This window comes from Myotis daubentonii, chromosome 18, assembly GCF_963259705.1.
Source record: "Myotis daubentonii chromosome 18, mMyoDau2.1, whole genome shotgun sequence".
In the NCBI taxonomy this organism is placed as follows: domain Eukaryota; kingdom Metazoa; phylum Chordata; class Mammalia; order Chiroptera; family Vespertilionidae; genus Myotis; species Myotis daubentonii.
Genome location: NC_081857.1, coordinates 25196623 through 25212222, shown reverse-complemented (window position 1 = coordinate 25212222; position 15600 = coordinate 25196623). Strand labels below are relative to the sequence as shown.

General features: G+C 41.5%; 1 protein-coding gene across 9 annotated transcripts in view; it reads left to right on the top strand.

Annotated features, from left to right (window-relative positions):
* RABGAP1L (RAB GTPase activating protein 1 like) overlaps nt 1-15600 on the top strand; it is a 444263-nt gene that overhangs the window by 74913 nt on the left and 353750 nt on the right. For all 9 annotated transcript variants that reach the window (XM_059674299.1, XM_059674298.1, XM_059674300.1 and 6 more), the window contains 2 exons: nt 2473-2639; nt 5112-5253. In XM_059674299.1, the coding sequence (XP_059530282.1) occupies nt 2473-2639; nt 5112-5253 (309 nt within the window). The remainder of the gene's footprint in view (nt 1-2472; nt 2640-5111; nt 5254-15600) is intronic.

The following is a 15600-nucleotide window of genomic DNA, read 5'->3' as shown; positions in this document are numbered from 1 at the left end:
TCTGGCCTGCAAAGTTTCTGTTGAGAAATCAGCTGACAGTCGTATGGGTATTCCCTTGTAGGTCACTGAGTTTCTTTCTCTTGCTGCTTTTAAGATTCTCTCTTTGTCTTTTGCTCTTAGCATTTTAATGATGATGTGTCTTGGTGTGGTCCTCTTTGGATTCCTTTTGTTTGGGGTTCTCTGCGCTTCCTGGACCTGTAGGTCTATTTCTTTCACCAGGTGGGGGAAGTTTTCTGTCATTATTTCTTCAAATAGGTTTTCAATATCTTGCTCTCTCTCATCTTCTGGCACCCCTATAATTCTGATGTTGGTAGGCTTGAAGCTGTCCCAGAGGCTCCTTACACTATCTTCATATTTTCGGATTCTTTTTTCATTTTGCTTTTCTGGTTTGGTGTTTTTTGCTTCTTCGCATTTCAAATCTTTGCTTTGACTCTTGCGCTCCTCTGGTCTGCTGTTGGGAGTCTGTACAACATTCGTTATTTCAGTCCGTTTATGCTCAATTTCTAGTTGGTTCTTTATCACAACATCGAGGGTCTCATTTGATTTCTCTAGGATCTCAATAACTTTATCGGCGGCTTCTAGACAGTTCTTGAGAGACCTTCAAAGTGTGGTTCTGAACTCAATATCCTCCATTGACAGTTTTCTCCTGTTTCTTTGTCTCCGCATTTTTTATGCTTTCTTTGTGCACACCCTGGTGGTCTTTGTGCGCAGTCTTGTTGTAATTAAGCCTTGATTGTTGTAGTTAATACTAAGGGGATTTGACCTCCAGGCCCACTGGCTGTGAGAATCAGCTGTGTCTGCAGTGGGAAAACTTCTGTCCTCTGGGGAGGTGCTAATCTAGCCTTTGCCTGAGGCTATCTGGCAAATGGCTCTGTGCAGGGCTTGGGCGGGGCGAGTCGCACCGGATCAACAGAGCGGGTGGAGGGAGCAGTTATGGCTGCTCTCAGTCCTGTCCCCAGAGGCTCTGCCTCTCAGAGTCCCAGCAACCGCTGCAAACCTTGGAGAGAAAGCTGCCCTCGCGTTCCGACCGATGCCAGACAGTCCTGCCTCTCCCGTTTGAGTCTGGGTCCCTAGAGACTCGCCCAGAACTGGAGCTCAGAATCTGAGACTCCCTCCCGATTGAAAACGACAACCGCGCCCTCAGCTACCAGCCCGCTCCGCACGTACCTCCGCACCTTTGTATTTTCCACACTGCGCTTCCTCTGAGTCTCGTATGCTATTCTCTTTCCTTCTAGTTGAAGAATTTCCCCTCAGCCAGTCTTCCTGTGGTTCTGGGCGATGTCCGTTCCATCTTTTAGTTGTATTTGTGAAGTGGTTGTTCGAGGCAGCTAACTCCGGTGTTTACCTATGCCGCCATCTTGGTTTTTTCCTGAATGTTTCTTTTAGTGGGCTTGGCCATTTGATTCTCCCTCTAACTCAGAACTAAAAGTGGTGGGCACAATAAATTGGAAAAAAGTTTTTAAAGTGATGAAGAAATGACAAAATGGTATGGAGTAACCAAGCCACAGACTCAAAAATCCTAATGAATCTGAAGTAGGGCAAATAAAATCAAGTCAAATCCATATTTCAACCTATCATTATACATGTATATAAGCCAAACCAATGGACATGGACAACAGGGGGATGGGAGCATGAGTTTGTGTGTGGGGGGGAGGTTGGGGGTTAATGGGGGGGATGAGGACACATTTGTAATACCTTAACTAATAATAATAAAAAAAAATGGGCTTTACAAAAAAAAAGAAAAAAAAAAAAAAAGAAAACCAGTAGCCAATGGCCTGGAAGATTCTAGATTCAAATTAAAGGAAGGCCGTGGCCAAGTGAACATTTTAAATAGTAACTGAAATTTTGACTGTTGTTCTCAAAAAGGACTCAGATACATACAATATGTATGAAAATCACAGTGATTTTCCTGAGGGTCAATATATATATATATATTATGGACAATGAAAGAGGGAACTGACAGATATCCATGGATTTCTCTTACAGCATTTAATGTTTAAGTATTCATTTTAATAGCATCTTCCTATGCAAATTTAATATAGTGAAGGTAGAGCAGCTCTTCTGATTTGATGATCTTTCCAAGCAACTCAACAAACATGATTTCTAGTATCTCTTTTTATAAAATGAAAGAGCAAGCCTCTGTGATTTTTCCAGAGGTTTTTCTGGGAAATCTGAAAGATAGTTTTAGTGTAAAAGACATCCTGAAGATTTTATTTTATTTTATTTTATAGCAAGACCTGATTTGGGGAAAAGTATTAAAGTTGTCAGAGAAGATTTGGACAGCTGATTAAAATAGGATTCTGTGTGATGAGCAACATATTTGGAATACTTGGTTACTATTTAATCAAACTGACATGAAAACCTTTAAAATTAAACATAGAAGGTAATGTGATAGTAAGTGAGGAAACTGTTTTCTTAAATAATGAAGGTATAATAAAGCCAGCATAAAAACACAGAAAATTTCTGCTGCAGATAAACGAGTGTACATGACTGTGGCAGTGGATATGGTCGTCACAGAGGTGGTGGAGCCTGTCCGCTTTCTCCTGGAGACAGTAGTACGTGTATACCCTGCAAATGAGCGATTCTGGTATTTCAGCAGAAAGACTTTCACGGAGACTTTCTTCATGAGGTTGAAACAGGTAGGACCTTTTTGTTCTCCTCATGTAATAGCATATTTTTTTCCATCATTCTTTTTAAATGTCAAGATCGTTCCTTAAGTAGCAATAAAAAGCCATAAAATTTCTCTAATTAAATGATGCTTAGAATCAACCAATAGAGTATTTGAAAAATCCACATCTAGGTAATGTAAGTTAAAAAAAACAGCTAGTGTAATAATTATATACTTTCCCCCCTAGAAACCTGTAATGTGCACCTGTAAAGCAACAATATACTTAATAGAAATATTGATTCTATATTTAAAACAACTTTTCTTCCTTTTATATATAATAATTAAAATAAAAAGACAGGGCACAGAAATATTATACCTTTGTAAAGTTATAATGAATAAATATTCAAGTAATATCTAATTACTTTTCATAATTATTTCTATCTATATTATTATATGAATATAGGGTGGGGCAAATGTAGGTTTATAGTTGTAAGTATGCAAAACACAGTTTATTCTTGTATTATTATTTATTAACTAGGGGCCCGGTGCATGAAATTCGTGCACTGGGTGTGTGTGGTGGGGGAGTGTCCCTCAGCCCAGCCTGCCCCCTCTCACATACTGGGAGCCCTCAGGCGTTGACCCCCATCACCCTCCAATCGCAGGATCGGCCCCTTGCCCAGGCCTGACGCCTCTGGCCTAGGCATCCGGCTCGGGCAGCGGGGACCCGCAGCTGCAGCGGCCCCGTGATCATGGGCTCCGCTTTAGGCCCAGGCAAGGGGCCCCTAGCTCCTGGGACTGCCAGCTTCGACTGTGCTCAGCTCCCATCGCTGGCTCCACCCCTACTTCCTGCTATCACTGGCCAGGGCGGAAAAGGCACCTGATTCTCTGATCATGGCTGGGGGGCAGGGCAAAGGCGGCCCCAGGGCCGCCTTTGCCCTGCCCCCCAGCTCTTAGCTCCCCCCTGGGTTTCAGATCACTGTCAGTGGCAGGGGGCTTCTTCCTGCTTTCCCTTTTGCCTCCCTGCATTGTGCCTACATATGCAAATTAACTGCCATCTTGTTGGCAGTTAACTGCCAATCTTAGTTGGCAGTTAATTTGCATATAGCCCTGATTAGCCAATGAAAAGGGTATCGTCGTACGCCAATTACCATTTTTCTCTTTTATTAGTGTAGATTATTGTGTTATTTTCCATATGAACAACTGTAAACCTATGTTTGCCCCATCCTGTATATTGTTTGGCTTATTAGTAAGGTTATAAAGTTATTTTAATATTAAATGAACAAAAGTAGGGTTTCCAAGACATTCCTAAATTAGGCAGTGTTAGTAGGTAATACACATAATTTTTGTTTTATAGTGAAGGAAGAAGGTAACCATTACCAGTCATTCATTCCACTGATATTTATTGAGTACCTATGTGTCAGGCACTGTATTATTTCTGATTGAAAATCAACATAGTCCCTATCTTTAAGGTGCATACTGTCCAGTAGACAGGGTAGCCATTAAACACATGAATATGATAAATGTGTAATTACCTGTGGTGAGGGAAGTGAAGGAAGAACAAGGTATGAAAATCAAAACATAGGGAACTCAGGTTAAATTCTTTGTAGAAGTGAAAGGATCTGAGTTTGATGGGGGTTAGCAAAGAGTAGGAGGAAAAGCTGTATTGGCAGAGAGAAAAGGATGTCCCTACACCTTCAGCTGGGAGAGAATTTAAAGATTCCCAGTGCTGAATGAGGCCAAAGTGGCTGGAATGTAGTGACACACTTAGGTGTGAGATGAGGTTGGAGGCAGTTTATCTAGGGCTTTGTAGGCCATGCTTGGTTAATTAATTAGCAGTTGCCTTAGTTTTTCCTTCTTAAAAATAATCCATTTATAATATAAACCATTTATAAGTTAGAAACTATTTACTTCCATGAATTAGTTGAGGGATGTTGTGATATCTCTTTGTCTCAATGCGAGGTAATGAGTCCTAAGAATCTAGCAACATTCGCTACCTGCATGCCCTAGAATCTGTGGTGTCTTGGGTTTTTATGATAAAAAAGATTGAGTTCTCCCAAAATGGTCAGCAGGTTTCATTGTATTGGTTAACACAATGCTATAAGAACCATACATTTCAAATACCATGTGAAGAACAAAGTACTTCCAATTTTTTTTTCAAGCATGACATGCTGCTTTTCATTACAGCGATTTTTAAAAAAAAAAAAAATATTTATTTAATTGATTTTAGAGAGGAAGGGAGAGGGAGAGAGAGAGAGATAGAAACATCAGTGATGATGAGAATCATTGATTGGCTGCCTCCTGCACACCCCATACTGGGGATTGAGCCCGCAACCCAGGCATGTGCCCTTGACCAGAATTGAACGGGACCCTTCAGTCCGCAGGCCGATTATCTGTCCACTGAGTCAAACTGTCTAGGGCTCATTTCAGCGCTTTTTAATGTACCATTGAAACAGTGTTTCCTTCACATTTCTCATATTGAAACACATGTTTATCTCTTTCTCAGACAGAGGGAAAAGGTCACACCAGTGCTGGAGATGCAATCTATGAGGTGGTGAGTCTACAGAGAGAGTCTGAGAAGGAGGAACCTGTCACTCCTACTAGTGGAGGGGGCCCAATGTCACCCCAGGAGGATGAAGCAGAAGAGGGTAAGAAGGGACACTTACTCAGTTCTCTTTCTTTATATAGCTGCTTTACTTACAATCCTCAAAGATGTGGGGTGTATGTGTGTGTGTGTGTCACTCCTAGTCTCGGCCCTTCTCAGGCTAGATTCTGCTAGATGCAAAGAGAATTTGGTTCATTGGGTTTATTGGTTGTATAGTCACCATTGCCACTTATGCAACCACTTAAATTTGACAGCCCTGCTTTGCTATTTTGCTTCCTATTTTATTTGAAGTAGTTTTGAAGTGTTTAATGAGAAGTTTCAAATTCTCTCAAGTGCCATTAGAATTTCAGTGAAATGTTATGTCCTACTTCTCATGAGGCATTATTCACTTATGACGTTTTTGTTGTTGCTTTATATAACACTTACCACTCGCTTTTTTGAATTAGTGTGATATCTGCTCTGTTTTCTACCTGGATGCTGCTGAACCTCCAGCATGAGAGTCATACTTCATTTGGCTCTGTGCTTAGTAATCTTTTTATAGAAACTAGAGCTTAATGACAGATCTTTACTTTAACCCCTTATATTATCTGCTAATAGGGTAGGGTTTATTAAAAATAAATTTCTGAATTTATCTTATTTTGAAAAAAACATCTTAAAATTCTCAGTCTTTCTATCTATGAAACCATTTCTTTCTTGGATTGCCATAAAAATAATAGTTATTTTTAGCTAATATTTATTGAGTGCTTATATATGCTAGACATTATCTAAGTGTTTTATTAAAAAACTTTATGAAGATATAATTTATGTACTATGGAATTGAACTGTTTATTGTGTATATAGTTCATTGAATTTTGACAAATGGTGTATAACCACCAGCAGAATCTATACTAATAAAAGGGTAATATGCTAATTAGACCAGATAGACCAGATAGACCAGACGTCTTCTGGACATCCTTCTGGACAAAGCCATGGTGGCGGGGGCCGAGGCAGAGGTGGTTAGGGGCGATCAGGCGGGCAGGGGAGCAATTAGGGGCATCAGGCAGGCAGGCAGAGGCGGGTAGGGGCAATCAGGCAGGCAGGCAGAAGGGTTAGGGGCGATCAGGCAGGCAGGGAGAGATAGTTAGGGGCCATCAGGCAGGCAGGCAGGTGAGTGGTTAGGAGCCAGTGGTCCTGGATTGCAAGAGGGATGTCTGACTGCCGGTTTAGGCCCGATCATGTTGAACATCCCCCGAGGTGTCCCAGATTGGAGAGGGTACAGGCTGGGCTGAGGGAACCCCCCCCTCCCCCCATGCATGAATTTTGTGCACCGGGCCTCTAGTCATAATATAAAGCATTTCCATTACACAAAAGCTTCCCTTATATCATTTAGAGTTCATCCTTTCCCCTCACCTGTGATCCCTGACAACTATGATCTGTTTTCTGTCACTATGTTTACCATTCCTATAATTTCATGTAGAAGAAATCATGTAGTACATCTTTTGTATATGGTATCTTTACATAGCATAGTACTTTTGAGATTTATCTATGTTGTGTCAGTATTTGATTCCTTTTTACTACTGAGTAATAACCTATTGTAAAGATATACCATGGTTTGTTTATCTATCTAGTCACCAGTTAATGACCACTAGGTTGTTTCTAGCCATTGGCTATTAAGAATAAAGCTGCTATAAATATTTGAGTACGAGTCTTTGGTGAATATATGCTTTCATTGGTTTTTGGTAAAAACCTAGGAGTGGACTGGCTGGGTCTTATGATAAGTATATACTTAACTTTATAAGAAACCACTAAACGGTATTTCAAAGTAACTGTACCATTTTCCATCCTTATCAACAATGTATGAGTCAGTTGCTCCATATCAATATTTGGCATTGTTAGTTTAAAACATTTTAGCCATTCTGGTGGGTGCATAGTGGTATTTTGTGGTATTAGTTTGCATTTCCCTCACCATTAATGATGTCCATCTTTTTATATAATACTAGAGGCCTGGTGCATGAAATTTGTGATGGATAGGGTCCCTAGGCCTGGCTGGCAATCAGGGCTGGCTGGGGCTTTCCTTCCCCTGGCTGCTGGCCGCCGGCTGGGGCTTTCCTTCATTCCGTGCTGCCCCCTGGTGGTCAGCACATGTCATAGCGAGCGGTTGAACTCCCAGTCGGTTGAACTCCCGAGGGGACAATTTGCATATTAGCCTTTTATTATATAGGATTTGCCACTTGTATAACTTTTTGGGCAAGAGTCTATTCAAATCTGTTATGCATTTTTAAATTTGGCTATTTGTCTTTCTCTTGATTTTCAAGATTTCTTTATATATATCGATAAAAAATCTTTTATTAGATATGTTTTGCAAATTTTTCTCTCATTCCGTAGTTGGCCTTTTCATTTTCTGAACAATGTCTTTTGAAGAGCCAAAGTTTAATTTTTATGAAGTCTATAATTTGTCAATATTTTCCTTTATGATTGTCTAGGATTTATATAAGTTTTTATGTATGTTTGGAGGGAGGTAGAGGTCAGAGTTCTTTTGTTTTTGGCTTAAAAAATAATAAAAACATTTATTATCTCTCACAGTTTCTGTGGGTCAGGAATTAGGGTGTGGCTTGTCTGGGCAATTCTGGCTAAGAGTTTCATATGAAGAGTCAGATATAGTCTGAGGTGTAGTCATCTGAAGATTTCACTGGGTAGGGCTGAAAGCTTGGAGAAACTTCCAAGGGCTCATTCACATAGCTGCCAAATGATGCTGGTGGTTGGTAAGAAACTTCTCTTCCTCTCCACATATGCCTCCTCATAGTGGCTGCTTGGATGTCCTCATGGTGTAATGGCTAGCTTCCCCTAGATAGCAATCCAAGAGACCAGACAAGGTGGAAGCTGCAATGCTTTCAATGTCTTAGCCTTGGAGTCACACAACATCATTTCTCAGTATTCTGTTGATTGCAGAGTTCAGCCCTTGCTTCCATGGTGTGACTCCACTGTATTCTATATAAGACTTCCAGGAACACCGTTGTGATCATCTTCATCCTAGCCAACATGAAGAGGAAAAGAGATCACACAGACAAGAATTCCAGGCCAGACCAAAAATTTGGCGCCCGTTATTTTCTGCTAAACAAGAACCACAGGGGTGGTTGGGGAATGTAATTGAGCCATGTGCTCAGGACAAAGAATAATAAATAGGTGTGACAAGCATCAACCAGCAAGTTATTTAAACACAGTATTTCAGGCGATTTCTTGCATAACTGCAATTTCCTTTAGAAATGAAAAATATATGGAACTAGAGTTGGGAAAGATCAAAAATGGTAGATGACAGGCACTTCTCAATAAGAATACATTGTACAGCTTAGTATCACATAATTATGTCCTTATTCTAGTTTAGTAAAGACAGTTCTTCACTTTTTTTTAAAAAAATATATATTTTATTGATTTTTTAGAGAGGAAGGAGAGAGACAGAGACTTAGAATCATCGATCAGCTGCCTCCTGCACACCTCCTACTGGGGATGTGCCCGCAACCAAGATACATGCCCTTGACCAGAATCTAACCTGGGACCTTTCAGTCCGCAGGCTGACGCTCTATCCACTGAGCCAAACCAGTTAGGGCGACAGTTCTTCACTTTTAATAACTTAAAGAAGGAAAGCTAACTAACATGGATTAAGTACTTGCTTTTTGAAATATAATGTATTAGATATTAAGTAGACCTACTTACATATTTTACTCACATTAGCTCTGAGATATAACTATTATCATCTTTATATTTCATATGAGAAAGTAGATTAAAACTTTTAAAGTAAATCATTCGAGGTCATAGGGCCAAAAAGTATAATATACAGAATTCAAACCATGAATTTTTATAACTTGCAAAATCCAGGTTTTCTTATTTAAATCACTGAATGGTATTCACTCCTAATGTTTAAAAGGTAGTATTTTTAGTATCCCCTTTACAGACTACATATTCTTTTTTTAAAAAATATATTTTATTGATATTTTGCAGAGAGGAAGGGAGAAGGATAGAGAGTTAGAAACATTGATGATAGAGCAACATCGATCAGCTGCCTCCTGCACACCTGCTACTGAGGATGTGCCCGCAACCAAGGTACATGCCCTTGACGGATGTCGAACCTGGGACCTTTCAGTCTGCAGGCTAACGCTCTGTCCACTGAGCCAAACCGGTTAGGGCAGACTACATATTCTTGATCTTACATATTCTGAATCATGTTCTAGATCTGTCAAGAATTGGAGACTTTGAATAGAAAAATGTAATATGAATATATAACATGAGACCAAACAGTATTGTTTTATGTAAAAGCAGTTTTGAAGAATGATTTCAAACAATGGGTAAACAAGTGCATTAAAAAATAACTTTAGGTCTAGTTTTTATTATATATATATATTTTAATATATTTTATTGATTTTTTACAGAGAGGAAGGGAGAGAGATAGAGAGTTAGAAACATCGATGAGAGAGAAACATCGATCAGCTGCCTCCTGCACATCTCCTACTGGGGATGTGCCTGCAACCCAGGTACATGCCCTTGACCGGAATCGAACCTGGGACCTTTCAGTCCGCAGGCCGACGCTCTATCCACTGAGCCAAACCGGTTTCGGCAAGGTCTAGTTTTTAAATGATGACAGCTGGAAGCAACTCATACTTCTTTTTTTAAAATTTTTATTTATTTATTTTTTAATATATATTTTATTGATTTTTTACATGGAGGAAGGGAGAGAGAGAATTAGAAACATCGATGAGATAGAAACATCGATCAGCCACCTCCTGCACACCCCCTACTGGAGATGTGCCCACAACCAAGATACATGCCCTTGACTGGAATTGAACCTGGGACCCTTCAGTCCGCAGGCCAACGCTATATCCACTGAGCCAAACCGGCCAGGGCCATACTTCTTTTTTTTAAATTTAAATTCTTTTTCATTGAAAGTAATACATATGTCTCCTTTTTTCCTTATTGACCTCTCCCTGCCCGCTCCTGCCCACCAGCACAGGCCTTCACCCTGCTATTTATTGTCTGTGTCCATCGGTTATGTTACATGCATGCATACAAGACCTTTGGTTGATCTCTTATCCCTCCCCTGCCTTCCCTCTGAGGTTTGACAGTCTGTTCCATGCTTCTGTGTCTCTGGATCTATTTTTGTTCATCAGTTTATGTTCATTATATTCCACAAATGAGTGAGATCATGTGATATTTCTCTTTCTCTGACTGGTTTATTTCACTTAGGATAATGCTCTCCAGGTCCATCCATGCTGTTGCAAATGGTAAGAGTTCTTTCTTTTTTTATAGCTGCAGTAGAGGCCTGGTGCACAAAAATTTATGCACTTGGGTGGGTCCCTCAGCCCGGCCTGTGCCCTCTTGCAGTCTGGGGCCACTCAGGGGCCCCTTCCCCTAGCTGCTGGCATCAGTTTTCCTCTGGCGCCCAGAACCCAGGCCTTTGCTCTTCGCTGGGAGGGGTCCAGGCCCCAGGGGTGTGGCGGAAGCCGGCGTGCGGCAAGCAAGGAGCTAAGCCCCTCGCTCTCCGCGTGCGGGCCCCGGGGGCGTGGCCGAAGCCGGCGCGGTGGGCTTCCCTCTTTGTTCTTCACTTGCCATGCCGGCCTTTGCTCTCTGCTCCTGCCTGGGGCCAGCTGGCTTCGCTTTGTTGCTTGGTGCCTACGTATGCAAATTAACCACCATCTTTCTTGGCAGTTAATTTGCATATTGCCCTGAATAGCCAATGGGAAGTGTAGCGAAGGTATGGTCAATTACCCTTTTTGTCTTTTATTAGATAGTATAGTATTCCATTGTGTAGATGTACCACAGTTATTTTTGCTGAAAAAAAAGGGAAGGCCCATAGCTGGCCTATAGCATGAGGTTGCCATTCTGGTGTGGAAAAGCCAAGGATGGGCCAGAATTTTAGCTGGGAGATTTATGGTGTGAGTGGGCCTTCATAAGATCCAACGTGCTGCTGGAGGTCTGGAAGGCTATGTACGAGTGCAATGCTGTGCACATACTTAGGAGAGAGCAGAGAGGGCCTGACAAGTCACTCCTGAGCTGGATGGAAGGCCTTGCTTGTGTGTGATGGAGGTGTGTTTCCAGGAGTCTTGTCTTCTGAGTGGTTTTGCTTCCTTCTTCTTCTTCTTCTTCTTCTTTTTTTTTTTTTTAAATATTTTATTGATTTTTTACAGAGAGGAAGGGAGAGGGATAGAGAGTTAGAAACATTGATTGATCATCTGCCTCCTGCACACCCCCTACTGGGGATGTGCTCACAGCCAAGGTACATGCTCTTGACTGGAATCGAACCTGGGACCTTTCTTATTTTTTTTTTAATTAAATCTTTATTGTTCAGATTATTACAGTTATTCCTCTTTTTTCCCCACATAGCTCCCCTCTGCCCACCCCCCCTCCCCCACACTGTCCTCATCCATAGGTGCACGATTTTTGTCCAGTCTCTTCCCGCATCCCCCACACCCCTTCCCCCCTCCCCAAGAATAGTCAGTCCACTCCCTTTCTATGTCCCTGATTCTATTATAATCATCAGTTTATTCTGTTCATCAGATTATTTATTCACTTTATTTTTATTTTTATTTATTTTTTTTCCACTTGATTTTTAGATTCACTTGTTGGTAGATGCGTATTTATGGTTCATAATTTGTATTTTTACCTTTTTCTTCTTCTTCCTCTTCTTAAAGGATACCTTTCAGTATTTCATATAATACTGGCTTGGTGGTCATGAACTCCTTTAGCTTTTCCTTATCTGTGAAGCTCTTTATCTGACCTTCAATTCTGAATGATAGCTTTGCTGGATAAAGTAATCTTGGTTGTAGGTTCTTGGCATTCATCACTTCGAATATTTCTTGCCATTCCCTTCTGGCCTGCAAAGTTTCTGTTGAGAAATCAGCTGACAGTCGTATGGGTACTCTCTTGTAGGTCACTGAGTTTCTTTTCTCTTGCTACTTTTAAGATTCTCTCTTTGTCTTTTGCTCTTGGCATTTTAATGATGATGTGTCTTGGTGTGGTCCTCTTTGGATTCCTTTTGTTTGGGGTTCTCTTTGCTTCCTGGACCTGTAAGTCTATTTCTTTCACCAGGTGGGGGAAGTTTTCTGTCATTATTTCTTCAAATAGGTTTTCAATATCTTGCTCTCTCTCTTCTTCTGGCACCCCTATAATTTGGATGTTGGTATGCTTGAAGCTGTCCCAGAGGCTCCTTACACTATCTTCGTATTTTCGGATTCTTTTTTCATTTTGCTTTTCCAGTTGGGTGTTTTTTTGCTTCTTCGTATTTCAAATCTTTGACTTGATTCTTGCGATCCTCTTGTCTGCTGTTGGGAGTCTGTATAATATCCTTTATTTCAGTCAGTGTATGCTTAATTTCTAGTTGGTCCTTTTTCATAACCTCGAGGGTCTCACTAGATTTCTTGACAGTCTCAATACATTTATCGGTGGTCTCGCCAGACTTTTTGAGGTTCTTACTAAATTTATCGGCAGTTTCTAGAAAGTTCTTGAAAAACCTTAAAAGTGTGGTTTTGAACTCTATATCCAGTAGTTTGCTTTCCTCCATTTCTGTCATTTGTGTCCTGTTTCTTTGTCTCCGCATTCTTTATGCTTCCCTGTGTTGATAGAGTGGCTTTCTGTGTTAGGTGTCCTATAGGGCTCAGTGGCTCAGCCTCCCCAGTTACCTGAGGTAGACACTCTTGGTGCACCCCCTTGTGGGCTTTGTGCACAGTCTTGTTGTAGGTAAGCCTTGATCGTTGTAGGTATCACTGGGAGGAATTGACCTCCAGGCCAATTGGCTGGGAGAATCAGCTGTGTCTGCAGTGGGAGAACTTCTGTGCTGGAGACACCCCTCTGGGACAAGACTTGCCTCAGTGGGGCTTTGGTGCTCATTGAGTCTGCTCCCTGAGTGTGTCCTGTATGGATCCAAGGAGCTGCAATCTGGATGGTCCCACTCTGACCACCAGGCACACTGGCTCCTGGATCTCTAAGGAGGTGCTAATATAGCCTCTGCCTGAGGCTACCCAGCAGGAGCTCAGCTGTGAAGCAATAGGAGTTGCCTTGGGGCTTTGGGCCAGCTGCAGTTTCTTAGGTAATTTTCAGATTGCAAAGGGCCAGGGCTTTCATATGCAAAAGCCAGCACACAGCTTGGGTGGGGCAGGGGTCTCAGGGAATCAACAGGGCAGAGCAAGCAGCTATGGCTGCCCTCAGAGGCCTCGCTCTCAGTGTCCGGGCAATTGCTGCAAGCACCTCTGAGAGAAAGCTGCCCTCGAGTTCCGACTGATGCCAGACAGTCCAGTTTCTCCTGTATGAGTCTGGGTCCCCAGAGACTCGCCCAGAACTGGAGCTTAGAGCTTGAGACTCCGTACCGATTGAAAAAGACAACCGTGTCCACAGCTGCCAGCCCTCTCCATGTGCGCCTCCGTACCTCTGTACTTTACTTCCGCACCCACCTCCTCTGAGTCTGGGTATGCTTTTCTCTTTCCTTCTAGTTGTAGAATTTCCACTCAGCCAGCCTTCCTGTGGTTCTGGATGATGTCCGTTCCGATTTTTAGTTGTATTCTTGAAGTGGTTGTGCTAAGCAGCAATCTCCGGAGTTTACCTATGCTGACATCTTGGTTTTTTTTCTTCTTTTTCATTCTATGGAGTGAACCCGTGTTCTAGGAGGAGAAGATGGCTGAAGCCTATTAGTCTTCCTGTGTCAGCCAGTGGCAACTTCTCAGAGCCCCGAATCCGGCTTCTCTCTGGGCCTGTCATTTCTTGTGTTGGATTATTGCAGTGCCTCCTAACTGGTCTCCTGCCTGCCATCCTGTGCCTGTGTTCCGCACACCAGCCAAATTTCATCCTTTTGAAATTTGTCAGATCACATTATTGCTCTGCTTAAAACCCTCTGTTGGCCTCTCATTTCATTCAACCAGACTTCTTTTATCATGGTTTACAAGGCCATATGCAGTCTTGCTCTCTGATTTGTTCCTTTATGACCTCATTTTCTCCTTCTCTCTGCCTCACAAATCCCACACTTGTCCTTTTGCCATCTTGCCGACCAACATAGGTCTCTGGGCTGTTGCATTTGCTGTTCCCTCGGCTGGAACTCTGGTTTTCCTAGATTGCCAACTTCTCTGCCCTCTTCTTTCTAATCTTTTCTCAGATGCTACCTTCTCAAGGCGATCTTGATTGTTCAGTAAATAGTATGAATAACAATGAATGAACAAATAATCCTATATAATAAAAGGTTAATATGCAATTGACTGAACAGCGGAATGACTGGTCACTATGATGCACACTGACCACCAGGGGGCAGATGCTCAATGCAGGAGCTGCCCCCTGGTGGTCAGTGTGCTCCCACAGAGGGGTGCCGCTCAGCCAGAAGCCCTGAGTTGGGCTCACGGCTGGCTGGCGAGTGCAGCAGTGGTGGTGGGAGCCTCTCCCGCCTCCGGGCAGTCAGACATCACCTGAGGGCTCCCGGGCTGCGAGAGGGTGCAGGCCAGGCTGAGGGATCCGCACCTGAGTGTACAAATTTTGTGCACTGGGTCTCTAGTAAATAAATGAAAAGAAATACAGTATAGGTTATAACAAATATTATAATAATGAATATTTTTCCTTTTATAATGGCTCAAAATAATTCAGTAGTGAGGAAGACTGAAAAAAACACAGGTAACACTTCTGGAATTGAATTTAAAATTATGAAAAACATACATAAAGTTTTCAATTTCTCCTTGTGTATGGTCTGAATAAAAGCAAGTCACCAGATTTCTGTTTTTCTCTAAAATATTTTCACTTCTTTTCTTAGCAGTTTTTTACCACTTGATATATCACCTTGTCTTTTGAAAATGTATTAAGCCATCACCTATATTAAAACTACAAAAATCACAAAGTAGGAAGTAATAGTTCCTATTCTTTTATAGATCAGGCATTTCATACATTTTCAATACACTTTATTATTAGTTCTGTAATTGACATTTCTGTCAACGCAAGCATCAAAAGTTAGAGCCGGAGGTGGCATAGAAATGTTTTACTGCTGGGGTGATTGGAATACTCTTTTATTTAATTATTTTCAACAATTTGCCTGTCAAAGCAAAAATGGAAGTTCAAGTCACTCTAAATTGTCTTGCCTTAGCTTGTAATTTAACTAAAAAGGGATCCATTTAAAAGCACTAAATTGCTCCTAATTTTGGGGGAAAGATATAAAATAAAATGGATTAAGGTATCTTTGCATATTTTTCAAATGCTGTTCAAAAAAAACAAGTGTGTTAAAGAGTACTAATTTGAATGCAAGGAATTTTAGCAGAAGATTAATTTCATCAATGCACCATTATAGGGATTATTTTTAAATTACCTTGTCAGCCTCATATACTCCCACATGTTCTGAATGGCTCCTGCTTTTGAAACTTGAGGCACACTGGTGTTGCTTCATCTGAATTTCACACTG